The 21,118-nt window shown below is 42.3% G+C and overlaps 2 protein-coding genes across 2 annotated transcripts in view; both read left to right on the forward strand.

Annotated features, from left to right (window-relative positions):
- LOC306709925 (uncharacterized protein) lies at nucleotides 1-2,392 on the forward strand. The gene is made up of 4 exons (XM_079178245.1): nucleotides 1-137; nucleotides 253-588; nucleotides 1,140-1,258; nucleotides 1,832-2,392. The coding sequence occupies exons 1-4, from the start codon at nucleotides 71-73 to the stop codon at nucleotides 1,913-1,915; spliced, it is 606 nt and encodes a 201-aa protein (XP_079034371.1). The 5' UTR covers nucleotides 1-70; the 3' UTR covers nucleotides 1,916-2,392.
- Nucleotides 2,393-7,532: 5,140 nt separating this feature from the next.
- LOC306709394 (septin-9-like) overlaps nucleotides 7,533-21,118 on the forward strand; it is a 75,559-nt gene continuing 61,973 nt past the window's right edge. Inside the window, exons 1-2 of the mRNA XM_079177500.1 lie at nucleotides 7,533-7,829; nucleotides 17,818-17,880. Coding sequence (XP_079033626.1) covers nucleotides 7,808-7,829; nucleotides 17,818-17,880 — 85 coding nt within the window. The 5' untranslated portion in view covers nucleotides 7,533-7,807. The remainder of the gene's footprint in view (nucleotides 7,830-17,817; nucleotides 17,881-21,118) is intronic.

A 21,118-nucleotide genomic window follows, 5' to 3' on the forward strand; every position in this document is an offset into this window, starting at 1 on the left:
GAAACACGTACAAATTTCCTACTAAAGAGCTACAACTCAAGTGAACCGCTGTGTGACAGTCACTCTCAGCATGTCGGCCGTCTATTTAAAGCTCATAACCGTCCTTTGCCTCTCATGCACGGCCCTGAGTGGCCCAGGTAAGACTCAATTCATGGAAGACGATAATTCAACATGTGTGTGAAGCTTTCTCAAATATAACGTGAGATGAAACAGACTAATTGTGCAAGTTTGTGATTGTGTCTTTCTATGTAGGGAGCAGTGGAGTGGTATGGAGAGGTGTTGGAGAAGACGTCACCATCCAGTGCAGATCTTCTGCAAAAGACCACGATTCCCTGACTCTGAACCGGGGTCACAGAAAGGAGAATTCAGTCTTGTTCAAAGATGGCAAATCAAAAAAAACTAACACTGCCAAAGAATTCAACGGCAGACTTCAGCTGAACGGAGTATTCCCCAACTTGGACATTCTCATCAAGAACTTGACCTCTAACGACACGGGAGCATACTGGTGCAAGTACACGAAGTTTGACGCCGGGTCCACTCGAAACGTAGAAGCGCAAGACTCGGGGGATGTGCTCCTGGTGGTGACAGGTGAGCCTCTCAATGTGTGCATACTCACAACATATAGAATATATAGAAGGGCAACATGTGCATTACAACAGTAAGCTGCTGGTGTAACTAATTCAGAGGTGAGAGGGAAACAATGATGCAAACATTAACAGATGATTATATCCAGTCCAAGAAGTTAAGCCAGGGATTCTACAAAGTGCCTCAAAGTGTCTGATACATACTTAACTTACGTTGACTTATTTGATATGCCTTCTTTTCACTTCATTGCAAATTAAACTATGTTTGACTCCAATGCCAATACTACCTAATTTAGAATAAATAATAATAAAAGACAAAAGAGATGAAATAGTCTCATATATACTTTTTATATAATCTTGAGTGGAGTTTTTGTACTTTTACCAAAACAATATTGTATCAGGATAATTCACCCAAAATGGAAAGTCGCATGAGCAATATGCAAAAGAAATATCCCAAAATGCAAATGCCATAGACCATATAACATTATAGGGGTAAAAACGAGGAACGCATCTACAGCGTGAGTCTCAGCTAAACACACTTTCCATTGATAACAGATAAGCCTACAACGTGTGACCAATCAACGAACAACAATCTGATCCTGGTGTCGGTTGGGATCTGTGCGGCTACCCTGTTGGGCATCATCATATGCTTCCTCATATGGATCATCCTCAAGGTACCCATGTGTTTTAGTCTCTTTCTCTGTGTGTGTGTGTGTGTGTGTGTTTCTTTGAATGTGTTTGACTCTGCTGTGACTCACAAAACCCTGATGGAATCTCGGGGGCTGTTTCCGTGTTTCCTGTTATTCTCAAAAGCACTAGTCTGAAAAACACTCATAATTAACAATTTCAGTTTGAAACTGAGGTTTATTGTGAGTGTCACTTCCAGACATAAGCAACTTATGTCAGAGCAAAATGTTCAATCTGAATTATTCTGTTTATACATATGTGTGTTCATACACTATATATTTATATTTAGTATAGTTGTGGTCCTGACCAGTTCTTGAAATAAAACCTTGAGTATACACAAGTTAAAGTGAACCACTATTGATAAAGTGTGTTATACAATGTTGTGTCACTTAAAAATGTCACTTTTTATACAAGCTGTCATGTTGCAAAGATAAACTATGATCTAAGAAAACAGCCCCAGTAAAGACAAGTTGCAAAAAATACACAGGGTAATAATCCTCCTCCTTATTGTGTAATTGCCCTGCATCTAACATGTTGACACCGATATGTGCTGTTACCAGACCAAGACGTGCACCGCAAAGAAACCGCGGCGCGTCGCCAACAGCGAAGTTTATGAGGACATGCGTGGAACAATCAGACGCTGAAGATGTCAGCCTGCAGGCGAGCGACCCGAAACTCCACAACCTCTCTGCACCACGGAGGCACAAGTGATGCATGAGAAGCAATGTTGCAACTCAGCATGTTCTGCGACATCTCTTCAGGCCTCGCGTGCGTCTGGGTGAAAGACCGCTGAGACGATGCACAGTGCCAATGAACAGTTTGACACATTGTATGAACTTTACACAACTCTGTTTGAAGGTATAGAGACGCATAAATGTCACAATTTGTTTTGTCTTTCAGTAGCAAGAAATCTAAACTGGATTGTACCCTGATATGTATTTTTAATGTAAATATGTCTTCTTTAATTTCATACATTTCTTATAACTTTCTACAAAGAGATGATTTATTGTAAAAAAAAAGAAAAAGCCCGAGGTTGACTTGAATGTCATATAAGATGATACTATGTATTGTGATCATAATAGCTGTAATTATTGTCTCCATAAATAAAACAATATACAACAGATTAGTAGCCATGTTTGAAATAATTGAATAAACCCGGTGGTTTTGTTGCACCGCCCCCATGATGCCATGAGATATATTATGTTTGTTTTAATTCAAGTCCGAATAAATGAAAATGAAATACAAGGTTAACCAGGTACAGGTCAGTATTCCCTGCAATGACAATTAAACTAAGTGAGAAAAGTTAGAGTGAAATGTTGTGTGAACTAAATATTTAAAACCAGTAAGTAAGTCAAATTGATTTATTAAGCGCTTTTCACAGACAAAGTGCTTAACAGTAGCAGAATTACAAACATAAAAAACACAATGTGACCATATAAGGGCCAAAAATTTACATTAGGAATGCACAAAAAAAACAAAGTACAAAAGTAAAACATGGTTTAAAAGCTGGCCTAGGACATGAGTTGTTACCCAAACGCCAGTCTAAACAGATGTGTCTTGAGCTGATTTTTGAATGAGTTCACAGACACAGCAAAACGTAGGGGTGCAGGCAGAGCATTACACAACCCTTTTCATCTGACCCTTTGTTTGGTTGGTCAAGGTGTTAATCAGAAACATGGTTTGGGCTTGAGCGTGAAAATGTTCACTCTTTTTTTTGTAGTAATGCTAGATTTATTCATTTAGGGAAACTTTTACCACCTGGTCAACCCCTTAGACTTTTTCTCTGAGCTGCAACGTCACATTTGGTGATTGATGAGCAGCACAGCAGCACTGGAACTATGTAGATTACTGAAAAAGTGGTGACGTGAGTCATCCCTGGGTCTGATTTTTAACTTTCACTTCCACTGGTTTACTGTAAAAGAGATAACATCACAACAACAATTAAGTTTTTAGTCTGAGGTTCTGTTTTTCACTCAGCTTCCGCCACCAACATCCCACATCAAATAGATCCATTTGGTTTTTTTCAAAGGCAACTCTTGACTGACAAACTATTTTTTTATCAGAACACGGGAGAACTCAGCGAATTGTTTTTTACATTAAATATATTTTCTACAACAAGAACCACACAAGAATAAATAACCTCTTTGAAAAACAGCACAATAACATATTTGCGGCGCCAATTTTCGGCCAAGTCGGGCCGAGTGCATGTTTTCACCAACGTAAACACTGCAAATGAAACATTTCAAACTTTGTAACTCAAGACGAGACGCATTCAAACTCAGGTCCGAGAGACACTGTATGAGTCAACAATAAAATGTCACAGAGGAAAAGAAATCTCATCTGATGGCACAGGAGAATGTTTACTTGTGCGGTGTGGCCGTGTGGTCACAAGCTGTGACTCTTCACCAAGCAGCAACGATGAGCCCTTCAAGTGTGAAATGTGTGTTTACGCCGGCTGTGGGGTAAGTGTCAAGGTGCAGCGTTGCGAGTATGCAGTAGCTGTAGTTTTGTGTGTGTGTGTGTGTGTGTGTGAAAGTGTGCGTGTGTGAAAGGGGACCACTTGTGAAAAGTCCATCTAGAAATGGAAACTGGGCTTTGAGGTGAGCGGTATAGCACATACACGGAAACTGAGACCCCTGTTACAAGAAGAACAACATCAGCTCATTTACAGCAAGAAACCCCAACGCATCTCAACCACAAGGTCCCAGCTACTTCGCAGACCTTTTTTTTTTTAACGCAGCAAATGTTTGACTTTATCCTTTCATTGTATGAATTTAGACTTAGTTTTGCACAATAGCAGAAAACTACTGTTTGTGCAGCTGCGGCAGTTTCCATAACTGTCATAACTTGTAACAGGAAACACCAAATGATAAGGTACGGAAGAACCTGAGGCACAATCATATTGTATAACACAGTTAGAGATAATAATCTGTCACAGTTTCCCGCAGACAATGGGTGCTGTGATGCGTGTTTAAAAAAAACAGATGATGTGATATTTGACTTGCATTTGACATGTACAGACAATTTGTTTTAACGTGATCAGAGGCCTCAGTATCATGCCTGATAACACACACACACACACACACACACACACACACACACACACACACACACACACACACACACACACACACACACACACACACACACACACACACACACACAAACAGGTGCTGTTGATCAAGGTTGTCCTATTTTTGTTGTTGGTTTTCTTTTGGTTCTAACACTGTGGCTAACTTCTCATGTGTTTTTTTTAGCTGTGACATTCACAACAGGTGCTTTTAGACGTGTACGTAGGCGTTGGGTGACAAAACGTTTTGCTTCAAAGAGTCTGAAACTCTATCTGATTAGTTATCTTCCTATAATGTTTAGGAGTTTGAGAGTTGCCGCTATGTGTATCTCTTTTGCACCTGTAGCTATTTCTGGTTGAAGCCTGTCGCATGAGCGGTCCGATAAACTGGTTCACCACAGTACCAGGATGTGGTTATGGCCTTACATGTTACGGGCAAAAGGTCCCGTCACAAATACAATGTCAGCCTTTTAATGTAAAATGCAACATAGCTAATCTTTATTTTTACACTTAATCTGTATGTGCAGCATGTATCATTTTTGATAAGGTGTATATCAACATAGTTATATCCTCACTCTGCTACAGGGATCTGACACCATGTTTGGTCCATCATTTGTTGGGTGATGTCCTGCTTGGAAATTAGTTGTATGTAAAAAAAACAATAAAGTTGATACATTTACTGTGAATATCAACAGCAACCGAGGGCAGTTTTAATGATTTAGTCATCCTTGCATTGTGAGATGGGATCCCGGATTACGGTCGGCTGCTTCCTGCAGCCTCCACTGTTTGCTGCATCTGGAACACAGAGACACTGAGCCTCTGAATCAGCAGTTATGCGATATCATCGTGTTCCTGAAGGCCTGATGAGGTTCCTGGTGTCTGCTGGTTATAGCAGAGGGTCATGCTGATGTTGTGATCCAGGGCATCCCACATTTGAAGCATTACAGAACTCAAAGGAAACTGATCAAGTGTGGTTGGAAATGCTCCCCTCCTGCAAGTGAACATAGTCTCATGTGTAGTGTTAGTGAACGCAGCCCCAGGCCTAACTCCTCCCCCAATCACCCCAATCAACTCCCTAATTAGGGCCAGAGTACATGAGGCACCAGTTGGCCTGTGCTCACTCTTTAGGCCCCTGTCCTCTGTCACGGCTGGTGGTTGTTGGTATTGCGGGCATGTAGTTAACGTGTTATCACCTAACATGCAGAAGTCAGCCTTTTTACTCTGCATCCTTAGTTTACTGCCTTCTGTTGTAGCCTTGATCTGACACGTTTGCAGAGCATATTGTGTTTTTGGGACTTCATTGTTGTCCTGCCTACCTTTTGGCTGGATCCCATGTGCAATTTAAGGTGGCGAGTGCGGTCACAGCATCAAAATGTATACTTTTAGTTTGCAGCATGGGGAACCCTGTTAGTATGTTTCCCCTTTTAGGTTCCCCTGCTCCTGTTTTGCTCATTGTTCCCCTTGTTATCATTCTCTTGCCTGTATTTTCAAACTCATTTAGTTCACCCGTGGTGAAATACTTTCGCCTTATGCATGCGAGTAGAAGCACTGGGACGTAGATGCAGATTGCAACGTTTTAGCTAAAGGATTGCTGTTCTGCACCTGAGGTAAGTAAGCGGTACCACCTCTAGGCTCTCCTAGTCTGCTTCACCACAAGTGGCCTCAGCTCAGTTTTGCTTATGTTGTGCTGCCGGTTTTAGATGCTGAAGTTGTCTTACGGGTTTAGATTTTGTATCAAGGTCTGAGCTAAAATTGTGAAAGCACTCTTCTCTTTATTGGTTCCAGAAACTTTTATTTGGCTATCAATATTCTTTCTTCCCCAGCAGCTCCAGTCCCTGATCATTTGATAAAACATTTGGTCCATATACATACATACATTATATATGTATGTCTGTGTGTCCACTCAGTAGCTAGTTAAACCCTGTGGGTGGAGGCTTAGAACAGAGACACTGAAAGATAATGGATAATTACATTTTGACAGACATGACAGAGCAAGTCAGCCTTTCAGAGTGAGAAACTCATTTACTGTATGTTGTTTTTGGTCCATGCACAACAAGCACACTCAGGTTTCTGAGAACTGAGATGACTCACTTGACATTTTGTGCCGCTTCCCTTGAAAAAACACAAATATCTAAGTGAGACTTTTAAAGAAGAAACTCGTTCTTTCTCTTACAAATATGTTAAGATTAACTAGAAGCCAATGGTGACTAATGCTCTCAAACTTTATGTGAATATTTCTGTATAGCTGATACAAGTCAGTGGCTGATACTACTGCACTTGTGCTACATTTTAGCATGTACGATTGTCCATAGTTGTCTCCTGCGTGTTGCAGCGGTTTATTACAAGTTTCTTGCTCTCTGGTTCTAAATATATCAAGTCTATACTCGGCAAAACAACCACTGACAATAAAAGTCTTGCTGGGTGCATCTGACAATGCATGCTCATACTTTAATGTCTGATTCAGCCTCTGGATGTTGTTCTGGGTCAAACCCACAGCTGTCTGAAAAGACTCATTTTGAAAGGTGCATCTGGTGTAACTTGAGAATCACAGTACTGGCATGTTTTTGCTGTTTGATAATTCAGTTCCAATGAGCACTCAGTTCTTTTAATGAGGAACAGTACTCTACGTGCATAGTCTTTTTAGCCAATATGACACCTCAAATCTTTTCCGGAATGAATAAATCGGTTAGCAGATCTGGATATGAAATATATATCTCAAAGCTGTTGGGTTCAGAGTGCTGAGAGGAAGAGGACGACACCAGGCAGCAGCCACAAGAGGTCTCTACAGCTCGGAACTGCAGCTCTTTGTTGCAGAATGTGAATCCATGTTTTATGAAAAAGAAGCAGGCCACAAAGTTTATACTAGAAACAAATTCTCCCTGCACTCCCTCATACAAAACACACACAAGTTGTGGTCGTTAAGTTATATGCAGACCCATAAATAAGATTTTGTGCATATGTTTATAGGCAGAATATCAAGTTATATGATCTCTAAATAGCGCAACAGACCAGATCTGCTAAATGTCTCTTTGTTCACAGTCCCACAGCCAATATGATTTACATCTGTCTTTGTTCCACCTCCTACATTTTGACGCTAAAAGCTCCCACAGTTTAAGTAAACCACTCCCGCTCCTGGACTGGGCGTGCGTCAGGAGGAGCGCAGGTGAGATTGTATCCATTCCCAACAGACTGCCTCCTTAAGTGGTTCGCGGTGGAAGTTAAGACGCGGGAATAAGTTCAGGAAGCTCAATAAGAAGTGATTTTACCTGCGCCCGGGTGAAAGCTGACCGTCCAGGAGTGAGAGTGGAGAGAGAGAGAGAGGAGGGCACCCCCCCCAAAAAATAGAAACAATCTGGAAAAGTTACGGATGCAAACGTCCTGACACACTGAGAAACCGGATCGACGCATCAACCGTTACGATTTTCAAATTACAATACAACGACTGAAAGAGGAAACATCTACAATCATGAAGAAATATTCATATTCAGGTAAGCGTGTTGCTCTTGATATTATCGGGCTAATTGGTTCTATTGGTTTGCGCGTGCATGAGGGTGCCCGAGGGGGAGAAAGGATTGACGTAATGTCAAGTAAATGTTTAACAGCAATATGGTTTTCATAACTGCTCCTTTGCAGATGGGAACTTTTCAATCTCTTTTTTTTAATTTCCTTTTGCCAAGGCTCACACATGAATCTGTGGTTGTAAAACATTTCATCTCCAAAGGCCAGGTGATCTAGCTGTACACATGACATAATGACAGAGAGGTGCTGAGCTCATTCTTCAAGTCCTCAGGCAAAATCTGGGTTTCTTTTTCTTTTTGCCCATAAGAACATAAATAAGTTAAACCACTTGGTGTTTATAATATAGACTGACACTAAAACATGGAGTGCAAACCGGTTGTGTAGGCTTCATTTACAGTTGGCGGAAGAAAAAAAATTAAGTTTAGGATTACAATGCTGTTTGATGGACAGGTTTATGCTGCAGTTCAGTCACTCCTCCCTGCTAATACCCTGAAGAATGACTTGATTTATGCATCTGCATCCAACATAAGCCTATTTATTTTGAGACCGGCTGGATCTGATTGTGGTTATTGCGAAATTGTGTTTTTAAAAGATGCTGAGGTAATCATAACCGGGTACTAGAAAGTTTGCAGCTTAATGCAGATGTGTTGAAGTTGTGATTGTGCAGGTAAAGTCTGTTTGCTCAAGGACCCTTCAGCAGAGACATGTTTGCTGCCTCGAGGCTTGAAGGATGGAGTCACCAACCACGATGGCTGCTGCAAACAGTCCGTACTGTGTCCTTCCTGACTCATACTTGTGACATCCCTCTATCTCCTTCCCGCCTTCATTTGTCTCTCTTCTCCTCCAACTCTTCCTCTCTCTCTCCCCCCTTTCCTCCGGCACTGATTCCTATCACTTCCATCATCTTCTGGGCCTTCCTTGCCCTCCTCCCTCCCTCCCTCCTCTCTCTCTCTCCTTCTCGCCCTCTAAGCTCCGGCTCAGGCCAGTGTACACAACCCTATCCCGCGGAATGCCGGCTTTCCCGGCTCCTCTTCCCAGAGTCTTTGTGCGATGGAGCGTCCGACAGTTTTCCATCGGAGCCAAGCGCATGTTGGGTCATGCCGCCTCTCCTCCTCCTCCTCCTCCTCCTCCTCCTCCTCCTGTGTGTGTGTGTGTTCTTCCTCTGCCGTGCGACGACGTGTGCGGAGCTGTCACATTCTTTGTCAGAGCTCAACTCGGGGAATTGTCTAATAACAAAGTGTGTTTGTGTGTGTGTGTTGTGAAAAGCCCTCCTCTCTGTGTAGGGGTGTTTAGACAAGCATCAGAGATGTGGAGGGGTGACTTTGAGGGAGGAAGGTCAGCCTGTGTGTATGTTTTGTACGCAAATACCCTCACACACACATGTGTATCTGGCACATGTGAAGTTTCAGTTTTAGAAACTGTGTATAGAAATGTGTGGGTATGTCGTTTATTTTATTTTGGGGGGGGGGTATATACGTGTATGTGTGTCTGTGTTCACTCATGCACCCCTCACAGCTGCTGCTGGAGCCGATCCCCGCCTTGTACCAGCACTCCCTCAAGTCATCTGGATCAATGAGTAACCTGTATGAAAACAGCCCACTACAACACACATACACACACACACAATCATTATTTTTCAAGTACACTCCTCCTGGTATGTGCTTTTATGTACTCAAAACACACACAAACTTGATTCCACTACTTGTACCTGTGTGACAAATGCCTCACTCCCCCTTGCATTACGGCTTTTAGCCTGTTTATACTGGAGAGTCAGCGAGGCTTTGATTCGGAGCCTAAAGCTATTGTTGGATTGTAACTTGAAAGTCGAGCTATAAACTGTGTTGAGACATATTTGCCCTGTCATCTAGCAGAGCATGCCGAGGATGGTCTAACCCTCAATTTGGCTTCCTAGCAGTGAATAATGGACTAATAAGGTACTGGAGCACGTGGACGTGCGCGCGTATTGTAGACTACTCTGGTTGCTATGATCTATAAGAGTGGTGTCGTAGGCGCACGGGCAGCAGATCAATCGATTCTTTGGATTTCTCCACATGTTAAAGCGGTGTGCATAGGGCTGTATTAAGAGCCATACTCTGTATATCTGTTTATTATTTACCAGAATCAAAAATACAAGCGCAAAGGTGTATGGAGTGAGTCTGTTTATCTACTTAAATGTTGGATTAAAATGTTGGTTAGTTATACTGTTACAAACACTTTCGTTAGTCGCCGCCCTGAAAGCCCTTTCTCTTGTAACATTAAAAAAGTGAAACATACTGTTTTGAAAATGTGAACAAGAGCAAATAAATCTTACATCTGTGTTGCTTGTCCCAGTATGTAGGAAAGTGACTAAACAGTGATAATATCATGAAATAAGGTGCTTCTTTTACTTTACGTTATGAATACATAGTAGGACTAACTTGTTCAAAACAGTTTAGTGCTGCTCTATTTATTTATTACAGAGTCTTCTACATGGATCAGTTTATCTATGTAGCTTTAGCTTCAGTCTTTTAGCACAATATCATGTCATTTTTCCATCAAGAGCTAACCTGGAGCTAACCGTAGCCAGCTAGCCGAGGTTGTACACATCTGCTGACAAAGTCAATCAAAGTCCCCTTTGACTGAAATCAAGGACCCATTGTTTCAAAAAATGAAAATGTAGAGCGTTGAATCGGCTCGTTTTTATTGTGAACTTTATTACGAGAATGTAGAGATTGGCAAGTGTAGCAATGGTCACTCAGGGGGCGTGGCTTAGTGAACTGTCAACATGTATTACTTTGAAGATAGATATAAAAATGCATGTGGTTGGGCACAGAGGTTAAATGAATGTAAGTTAATCATTAGGTCCACTTTGTACCACACTATACTGTATACATTGTCATTGGTACACTCTGGAATGCGGAGTTCCCCTGATTGCAGTGGGCCTTCAGTCCATGTCTTGTCTCTGCTGTGTATGGTCCTCCCCTCTCAGCCGTGTGGAGCCTGCTCTGCAGTGTCCACTCCGCTCTGTGTTTATTATCTGCAGCCAAGAATGCGTCTCTGTGATGCTGCTGCTGCTGCTGCTGCTGCTGCTGCTGCTGCTGGGGGTGTCAACTGATACAACAGACTGCCTGTACTGCAGGCCCGAGGCCAGGAGAGAGCCTGTAAAAAGATAATGGCAGGCTCGCAGAGGTTCTGATGTGTGGTGGAACATGTGCACCGACATGGGTATTAGAATGATTAAGAGCATGGACAGGCACGTGTACACTTATTTTTAATATTTCATATAGATGTATTAATACCTCTAACGTATAAGTGTCCTTAAATCTGAGTTCAGTGCTCCGTCACCCAATTAATTTATAGACTTGAAAAAGAAATGCGGAAATTGCTTCACCGCTGTAGGCCGCAGCGCCCATGTAAGAGATAGTGGCTCCACTGTTTGGCAGGACCAACCTCGTCCTGTCATGACATGAATGGAAATTTTTATTGCAAACGCTTTTAAGTGTTAGTGATTCATATCTGTGAGAGCTTACTGGAGGGAACAATATGCAAGATAATGCGTGTTAGCTGCGTGCGAGCCTCGTTGTTGCCAGCAAACAAACTCTTTATATTACTTATAGCAAAGTTGTGTCCGAGATAATCACTCTTAACAGCATAACAACTACCTGGGAGTTCAACAAACATTGATTTTTATTGGCTGAACTGAACCGATGGTGGAATGCTCCAGTTTCAGTTTGATCAACTTTATTACACATGAGAGTTCAGAAACAGTGTTGCAAAATTGATTAGACACAGTGCAGGCGATAATGACGACGTATAGGTTTGTTTTTTTTAATGCACAAACAAACACACGTATATGTATCGTATGTTTTTTGCTTCGGTGTTCAGGTGGAATGACGTTTATTTAGTCGTCACCGCTTGCTGAGATCTCTTTCTTCCCATCTTTCTGACATTTCTCAACATGCACATACACACAGCCGCCCACTCACCCAGTTGTTCACCTATGACATACAGTAAATACATGTTTCCCGGGGGAGTTTCAACCCATAAAGCTCTATGGACTGACTGTGGGTTTTAACAGCCTCTGAAGAAGGAAGGCCGATCCTTATCTGCCACACCAGTATTGTTTTATAGACTGCCGCTGTATCCTGTCTAACCCTGGCATAAAAGCACTTTTATATGATGTGATTTGGGCTGCTGTTTGCATTGTGAAGAGCGCAGAGAGGTGACTGTGTGTTTGTCAAAGCGGTGCTGGTTTTCAATGAGCGCGATGAGTGAGGAATAGGTTTAGTGTTGAAATGGCGGAGGTAGGAAAAGGTGTTGCCAGTTCATACCTTTGGCGCCAGAACAACGGCTATTCATTTGGGAGGAGTGCAGTTCAGGGTCACGGCCAATGTGTTTTTTCTCGACTGTTGCTGTGACGTTTGAGTCTCTCGGGCGTATAAGTGTGTGTTCGGTGTGGTCCTTGCTCATTAAGAATACGTCCAGGTAAAAAAGGCCTTATCTGGGCTGTAAAAACAATCTTGAAAAATGTCTGTCTTGCTTTCTTTCTTCTTTTTTTTTTCACTCTGTTTCTCCCCACCCGCCTATCCGCTCCCAGCTCTTTCACAGGCAGAGTTGTGAAACGGTGTGTTTGCAGCGTACCCTTAACATGTGTAATGAGGGCCATAAAAACACAGGGGAACAGATGGGTGAGCAGAGAGACGAAAGAGGAGGGGAATTAGGACTGAGTGATGTTAGCGTTCCCAGATAGTGATACAAATATTTGTGATGTATGATAATCGTCCAGAGTTAAAGCATCTTTAGCTTTCAAACAACCAAAAAATGAGGGTGAGGTGTATTCACGAGAGAGTAATAATTTGATTGGATTGCTCAAAAGAGTAGAGAGATAAAGACCCGAGGAGAACCGCATCAAGACTATGTCAACATTTTATAGGAAGAAGAATGAAAAGAAGATACAAGAGATACATTAACAATAAACACAGGGACATAGGATGTACTAATTATTCCCTTGTCTTTAATTAATACAAAAAAAAAACATGTTTATTATTAGGGCACTGACCTTGGTGTGAAAATGAAATGCAAGGAATTATTCATATTTATGCAAATAAATCTTTTTTTAGGGGCTAAACATCCTCTTTGCACACGCGTTACACGTTTTATTGTTTTAAGGATCGTAGGCGCTCGCTACTGAGCTGCTAAAATGAAAATGTAAGCAGTGCCATCTAAAGACCTTTGCCTTCAGAAGTTTCAAACGTTTGCGTTTCCATTGTTGCTGTGGCGTCGAAAAGCATCTTTTGCCACGAAACAGGAAGTTGTTTTAACTTCAGCATACATTCTCCAAATCTTGTGGGAGGCGTCATTGCAGTCAGCAGAGTTCCTGTTCGATGAACAGGTACTCGGGCCAGATCATCGCTGCCTGCAGCCTCAATTAGATCTGCGTTTTAAATTTGAATCTTAAGCACATGACATACAGCATATGTCGGAGCTTCACGTGGAACAGACATGAATGTAATCGGCACAAGACGGTCTCTACTTATTAAAGAAGTTTAAAAGGAAACACCTCTCCCATCCTGACGTTGTTGATACATTTCAACAGTGTCTACCACACAGTTGATTAATGTTTCAACCAAAACACCACCTAGCCCTAAAGGGGAAGGTTGAAGTAAAAGAGGACATGCGAGACGCGAGGAAAGAAAGAAAAGAGATCTTTCACCTCCTACTCAAATAAGACACGGCGTGGCCTCCTTGTGCAAACACAAAAATCTCCGTTAGTTGTGTGTGTGAAGGAGACAGAGCGCGCAATATAGTGCGTGTTTTGTAAATCACTCCACCCTCGTATGTGTGTCTGTTTGCAGGCCTTCATTTGTTTGTGTGTGTGTGTGTGTGTGTGTGTGTGTGTGTGTGTGTGTGTGTGTGTGTGTGATAGCTCTTGTGTCTCAAGTACGTTAAGTGCTGCACCCTCTGCCCTCTGTTTACCTGCTCTAGTCACCTGAAACCAATAACTAATCAGTTGACATGTTTATCCAGGCACACGCACTTGACCGGTCATGTTGCTCACACAGACACACAAACACGGCTACATCGAGCAGAGCACTTGACATCAATCAGTTGAGGCCTATATAGCAAATACACAGGCAGCAATGCATTCACTCTGGTGCACAATATGACTCTCAGCGCTGCTCAAAGTACATTTTTTTTCCCATAAGTATAAACACTGGTTTCATTCATTTCATGTATCATGTGCCCGTAATGAACTCTGTTGTACAAAGCACTGCCATAAGGAAAATATGACCTCAGAAGATTACAAATCCCCTTGAGGGGAAAAAAGACATGGATCTTAGTGTCGGGACATTTTTATGAAACCTTTTCAAGCTGTGATGTGTACCGTGTGTGTGTGTGTGTGTGTGTGTGTGTGTGTGTGTGTGTGTGTGTGTGTGTGTTTTGTGTGTGGCCCCAGACAAGACTGAGCAGGTGAGTACACACACACACACACACACACACACACACACACTCACACACATACACCTTTTTTGCCAACATACAGTTTAACTTTTTCAGGTGTCACTCCTTTAGTTTGTGTTTAAGCTCACTGTGATTGGCTGCTGCACATTTGTTTGCTTTTTGTCTGTCGGTACTTTGACCTCACTTTAAACCACACAGCTACCTGGAGTGTTGGATTATATCACTTCAATGACAAATATCATCTTATCATCACAGCTTTGTTACGTTGTTACGGCTTCTGTGGCACATTACTTTGTTGCAATGGTACATTTTGGTTTGTTCGAAGCACTTTGCGTGTGTGTGTGTGTGTGTGTGTGTTCACCTCCCCTCTCTCAAGCTGTATTTCCAGAAGAGTCAATAAGCACAGGCATGGTTATTGGCTGCAAGGCTTAAAAGACTTGGCTGGCTCTCATTTGTTCTGTCATGTTTCCATACACTTGCAGCTCCAACACACGTAGATATGGACAAACTCGTATAACAGTCTGATGGTGGCATCACATGGCTCATGGCAGATTAATGATTTGCTCCTACAGCAGGTTAAAGGGGTTGACTACCTTTTGATAGACTGAATGCCCTGTTAGTGATTTAAAAAGTCTAAAACAAATGAGTTAATGCTTCCTCTCTGAATCAACAAAACAGTAAAACAGTTAGTATTAATGCTGAAATTTGGAGTAGGAGTTACCTAAGGACATTTGTGAAGCAACTCAAACAACAAAAAGTAACTTTACTCTCTACAAGCCTTGCTGTCAGAGGTAGTCAGATAGAACTGTATTATTATGAGGTATTTGCTGCACAAAAATCGTAACTCGTTTGGCAGAAGCTCGGACATTCTCACCATTTTCCAATGCAGGACATGGACTTAAACGCCGTTAGTTTAACACAGACTTCATAATAACATAATAACAAACAGAATTGTTGCAGGTATCAAAGTAAAAAGGGGTTGTTACCAAATCAATTTTTATACATTTAAAAAATGTAGGTAACAATTGGATTTTACATTCATTGTAAGTTCACTATAGGCCATTACCATGAGATGTTAGTGTGCTGAAAGAGACCTAGTTTGCACGACACATTGTTTGACCTCTGCGTTAGTATAGTTGTTCCAGCTGGCCAAACAAGGCGTGAAGTGGGTGTGATTGTCAGATTGTCTTTTTTGTAAAGTTACAGAAGTTGTCAGACACCGTCCCCCCCCCCCCAATCCCAAAGTCAGAAAGGTGTAGTCGGGGGAGAGGCTTTCTGATGCTGTTTCACTCAAGTGTTCCTCAAGAAAGATACTGGCAGCCTCATATTTCTCACACTCAAGATACAGCGTAGTAAAATATGGCCTTGATTAGTTTGGTCTCACCTGCTGTATATGTTGTCTGGCTTGTGGGGCGGGTAGTGGCAGAATTAGTAGGATATTGACACTTTAGAGAGAGAAGGGCAGGATTCAAAAAAGCCTCATTTTATATATTTAGGAGAAGCAAAAGTTATTGTTGGTGCCACTGTTTTTTTCACTGTTTTCAAATAATACGCTAATAGTCAAGTACACATCCCTGAAGAATATCCCAAAATACTTTTGGGGTTTCTACACAAAAAAGGGAAGCAGATCATCTCTTACAGTAGTTTCTTTAATTTACTGTACTTTCACAAAAAGTGAACTCTCTCTCTCTCTCTCTCACACACACACACACACACACACACACACACACACACGAACACACACACACACACACACATTACAGAAGCTTTACTCAGGTCTCCCAGTTACACAGTGGCACATTCACTCCCTTTCTCTCGGACCAGCTGTCTCTGTGTTGAAACCAGTAACAACACAGGCTGAAAACCACCATGTTTACTGGCAGCTCTGGCAGAAAATACAAGTTTTGTCGTCCACTGATTTGCGGTAGGAAGTGTTTCTAAGAACTTCAAAACAGGATGGGACAACTGAGTCACCGATGAGCGTACCTCATTTGAACAGCACTGACTGGGGTTGATGCAGAGAGGAACTCAGGGGAAGTGGGGAGAAAAGCGTGAGTGTGTGGGTGATCTAAGAGTGATGCAGCATCTTGTTGTCGTGCCATCACCCGTTCCAGGAACAGGAAACCACACGTGAACCTCGTGGTGGCGCTAGAGGAGAAGTAAAAGGATCACCAGAGGTTTTGTTTTTGTGTGTGTGGATCATGAAGATCTGTGTCTTTGTGGCAGTCCGTCCAATAATAACAGAGATATTCCAGCCTGGAACAAAGTTGTGGAAAGACCAACCGATCTAGTGGAGCTGAATCACCCATGTTGAACGTACAACAACAGTAGCGTCCCTGTTTGGCTCATCCTCCCTTGTGCAATGGCTGGTGATTCAGCAGAACTGAACACACACCCCAACGCCGATCAATGCGAGATTACCCGCAGCATTCCACCAGCGTCAGGGAGCAGACCGTCAGCCAAGAGGAAAAGGCATTCCTCTAAACACTAAACCAGCCGATTAGGACACTTAGGACACAGACCATCCGGTTTCCGAAAAGACTGACCGTACTGAACAATCACCAGAACCCTTGTGTTTGAACTAAAACAGTATCGGGTACCTGAGGTCATCATAGTGACATATCTGTCTGCTTCTTATCCTCAGTTGCTTCCTGCAATTGTCACTCCTTTTTTAAAAGACAAAATCAATACTAGAAGATAACGTTGGCAACATTTTCCCTGATTATTCTAACTTTTATTGGCCCTTACTGTGATCAGCACTTGCACTAGTTACGTCAACTCAAATGTTGTGTATATTAATGCTTTGCGTATGTGTATTTTCTTCTGACTTTCCCCTTTACCACATTTGTTAAATAGTGTCATTAAATAGGTGTACCGCTTACTGTTTTACATGATGAAAACCACCAGTCAAAGCCCCGTGCTGATATTTAACGGCTCTCCATCGGCATGTCGACTTCACTGATGTGCAAACAAAACGGCTCAGTTTTATAGTTGAAGAGTCGTTACACTGTGTGCCATGCACTCGTATTCATATCCTATTTCATGCATTTTGTCCCAGTTATTTCCACATCATCCTCACAGTTCTGAAAATACAAACACACCACAAGTTAAATTGAGAAAACATGTCTGGCTTTCCTTCAGTAACCAAATGGCAGTTTTCTCTGTGGTCAAGCAGTAATAATAGCAATCTTTCAAATATCAGCTGTTTTTTCCACATGACAACTGTAGGTTATTTGGCCTCGAGGAGAATGTGAGGTAACAGCAGGTTTTCCAACTTGGTGCTTATGTGTGTTTTGTTGCATTATTAAGCCCAGAGTGTTGGCTAAAGAGCTCATTTCATGAAACCTGCCACTCCGGCAGGTCCTCTTTTTAAATTGTAATATTTCTAAAAGTATCAGAAATGAGGTATCAGATCATATGTTGGTCATGTGTTGATGAATGTGTAACGGCCCATCTGTTGATTACTTTCCTGGAGATGTCACTAACGTGTCTTTCTGTCCTTTTCCTCGTTTACAGGGAGATCCGCCAGCACTCGGACAAGGAGAACAGAGAGAGAGGGATCTGGCATCACCAGCCCCAGTAAGTAGACTGCACCCACTTCCATCCATACATTCAGCACACACGTAGAGCAAACACGCATTCAGTGCATATCTGGAGGACCGCCCACTGACGGATCCAAGTTCATGTATCATCCATCCAGATGTGGTCATTGTCAGAGTCATACACTGCCTTCACCAGCTTCCATTGAATCCCTCACTGTTCCTGTAAAGTATTACGTAAGTCTGTGTCACTGACCCTCAGCAGAGGGATGTGGTAACACCGAGGGCAGAGCTGGCACTGTTTCCTGCACAGATAACAGCTGATAGCAGGTAAACAGCAGATCACAGACGCAGTGATAAAGAGAGTTTTAGAGACAGAGGGATGGCACACTGTTCCACAAAAAACAGAAGACATTCGTGTTTTGGTGCACATGCTGATGTCTGAGTTATCATGTCTGTGTATGCTTTTGTTAGTCTGTGTGTGCTGAAAGGTGTACCTCTTTCTTATCTACAGAAAACATTTTCAATAATTTCCCCAAAAGCCATCAGAAGAAAAAACGTATTTCTGGTAAACTGGAATGTGTCTTTTTGTCGACTAGAACAGGAGACCTAATAAGACATAATTGAATAATTAAATAACAATGAGTTCTTCTGTCATATCAAGACATTTCTTTGCTACTTCTCGTACTTTTTGTTTTTACGGTGTTTTCATCTTTTTTTTGTCTTTCTGTTCATTTTGGGCTGCAACATTTTTCATAAAATATTTTTACAATACTTTCTAAAATCATATTTTCTGTATTTTCTAATGGTGTTTCCCTTTCGAGGTTTTAATGTACAATCACAAAATGTGCACAAAAAAAACCATTGCAGTTTTTGCGCTTCTGTGTGCATCCATGTGTGTGTGCATGTAGCTCATACACAGTATTGGCATGCACCACTGAGGTGTCTTCTACCAGTGGCAAGAGCAAACACCTTCTGCAGCATCAGCACATAGAGAGGAGGTAAATAGACGAGAGGAGGGTGACTGAAGCGCACACACACACACACACACACACACTCAAGTTTGCACACAAAAATTGTAGACTGAATGTGAAGGCGCACACTCACCATGTGAGGAGCCGTGTGTCGTTCAGCGGCGGCCCGTTTCTTTTGCAGCATGCAAGCTATGACTTGCAGCATGAGATCATTTCCTTTCCTGTTCATTTTGACACCTTTTAACCAAAATGCATAAACATGCACTATCTCCATTAGTGATCTGTGTGTCGTGCTTGCAAATTGCTTTTGTGAAACCAGCTCCAGGATGTGTATTCATCCCACAAGACAGCTGACAGGCGACGAGACAGCAGACACATTCTGACAGTGAACGGGGATTGTTCTGCGAAAAAACGTATGTGTCCACGCAGATGAGTATCTGGAGGTCATTAAATACATAAAAAAAGGAGCTAGCACAAAAAAAATAGAGGTTTTGAGAGCAAATGAGGACAGCAACATGAGGGTCATAAATTAGATGTCAGTTACCATGAGTACTTCCTCCGACACAGTCTAGACTAGAGAAACAGCTGTGAAATAAATTTGATGAATTTGGGTGTTTCCTTTTCACATCAGAATCTGCCTAAATACCTGGAGAGGGGCATATATATATTATTAGAGTGTTCACAAAATCCCAAAACAGGCTCCGCAAAAGTGTTTTAAAATCGGTTTTCTGAACAATACGTGAGCAGATTCACACACATATACACGCAGACACACACAAAAAGCATACTGACAGAAACATACACAAATGCAGATCTGCATAAGTGGATGCACACACATACAGGTTGCCAGGAAGTGCTTAAGGGTGAGGATAAGGCCTTGCTTGTCAGCAGACCTCCCTGGCGTTGATGCAGTTGCCACGGTGTGTGTGTGTGTGTGTGGTGTGTGTGTTTGGAGGGAGATGCCCCATACAAAACATCTGCCAACAGGGCAGATTTATGAGCCAGCGGGCGGGTGTTTGGGAGGATGCTTTACTGTAACCTCAACTCATGACACACACACACACACACACACACAAAGGTCTACCCAACACTGTCCCTATTGTTGATCTGTGTGTGGTTAATTCCCATTTGGCAGTCAGCAGATCCTGCTGTACTAGTCACACACGAGTGCTGATCACAGTGAGAGGTGTGCATGTTTACAAGGTGAAACAACCTCCTTCTCAATTTTCTTCCAACAGTGATTAAATTATATTAAAATGATTACTATTAACATTTAAAGGACCCAGCAAGTTATACTTAAAAAAAAACGTTTTCACCTTATTATCTTATCTTATTAATCTTACTATCTCCGTAAGATTTGGGGTGAAGCATCACAGACTGTCTGAGTTGGAAACAAAATCTTCAGGACTGAGTGAACTAATGAGTCCTTTATTATATGGGAGCTGATCTTTCCACACACCTCCTGACAGGTTGGTGAACTGTGTGCTCTGTACTTCTGGCAACTTGCAGGCAATCAGAGTTACATGTTTTGGCCATTTGGGACCGCCAGTGTGCACATTTTCCTCATGTCATCGCCCAGTGTGCACCAAAACTAGGCAGCTGGCTTTAATGAAAGAATGAATGAACACATGACGAGAGACGGATGAATAAAAGAAAAACAAGCACGCGCACTAAATGCTAACATGAATACACAAACACATTGCGCGCGCAGATCAACATGCAATACACAAAGGCAGCGGAGTGGTGTGTGTGTGTGTGTTGCACAAGACGTCAGACGGACATGTCTGAGTGTGTTTGATCTCTCTATCAGAGCTCAGACGCTCGCCCTGTGGCCTCTGACCCCCGGCGCAGTGTGAGGGACGTGCCAAAGGTCAGAGGTCATCTTGAGTTTCCTGAACGCAGACACGGGTCTTAGCAACATCTCAGAGCGAGGGCTGGGGTTTCTCCAATCTTATTAACGAGTCACTCTTTCACCTTTTCTCTGTCTCAGATATTCACTCTTGCTGTCATTTTCCCCCACACGCCGCCTCTCCTATTAAGTCTTAAAAACATTTTAAGGACGTGTGTTTTGATAGAGTCCCCCCTCGCTTCCACCTTGCATTGTTTCTGCATGTCAGTATTGTTTCAACAGGCTATCATCCTTCCACACGTTTACAAAGCCAGAGCTGTGCCCAATTCATGAGGAAGTCTAGACGTAGCACGGGGAATGTCTTTCACTCCAACTTGACAAGTTTGCTGTTGGTATAAAAATGAATCAAGGCCTCACACACACACAAGGAACATTATAAGTATGCAGGCGGAAGA

This window comes from Pholis gunnellus, assembly GCF_910591455.1.
Source record: "Pholis gunnellus genome assembly, chromosome: 17".
In the NCBI taxonomy this organism is placed as follows: Eukaryota; Metazoa; Chordata; class Actinopteri; order Perciformes; family Pholidae; genus Pholis; species Pholis gunnellus.

Coding starts and splice junctions, on each gene's coding strand:
- LOC306709925 (XM_079178245.1), top strand. CDS start 71: ATGTCGGCCGTCTATTTAAAGCTCATAACCGTCCTTTGCCTCTCATGC. Junction 589..1,139: donor TGTGCTCCTGGTGGTGACAG/GTGAGCCTCTCA, acceptor CATTGATAACAG/ATAAGCCTACAACGTGTGAC. Junction 1,259..1,831: donor TCATATGGATCATCCTCAAG/GTACCCATGTGT, acceptor TGCTGTTACCAG/ACCAAGACGTGCACCGCAAA.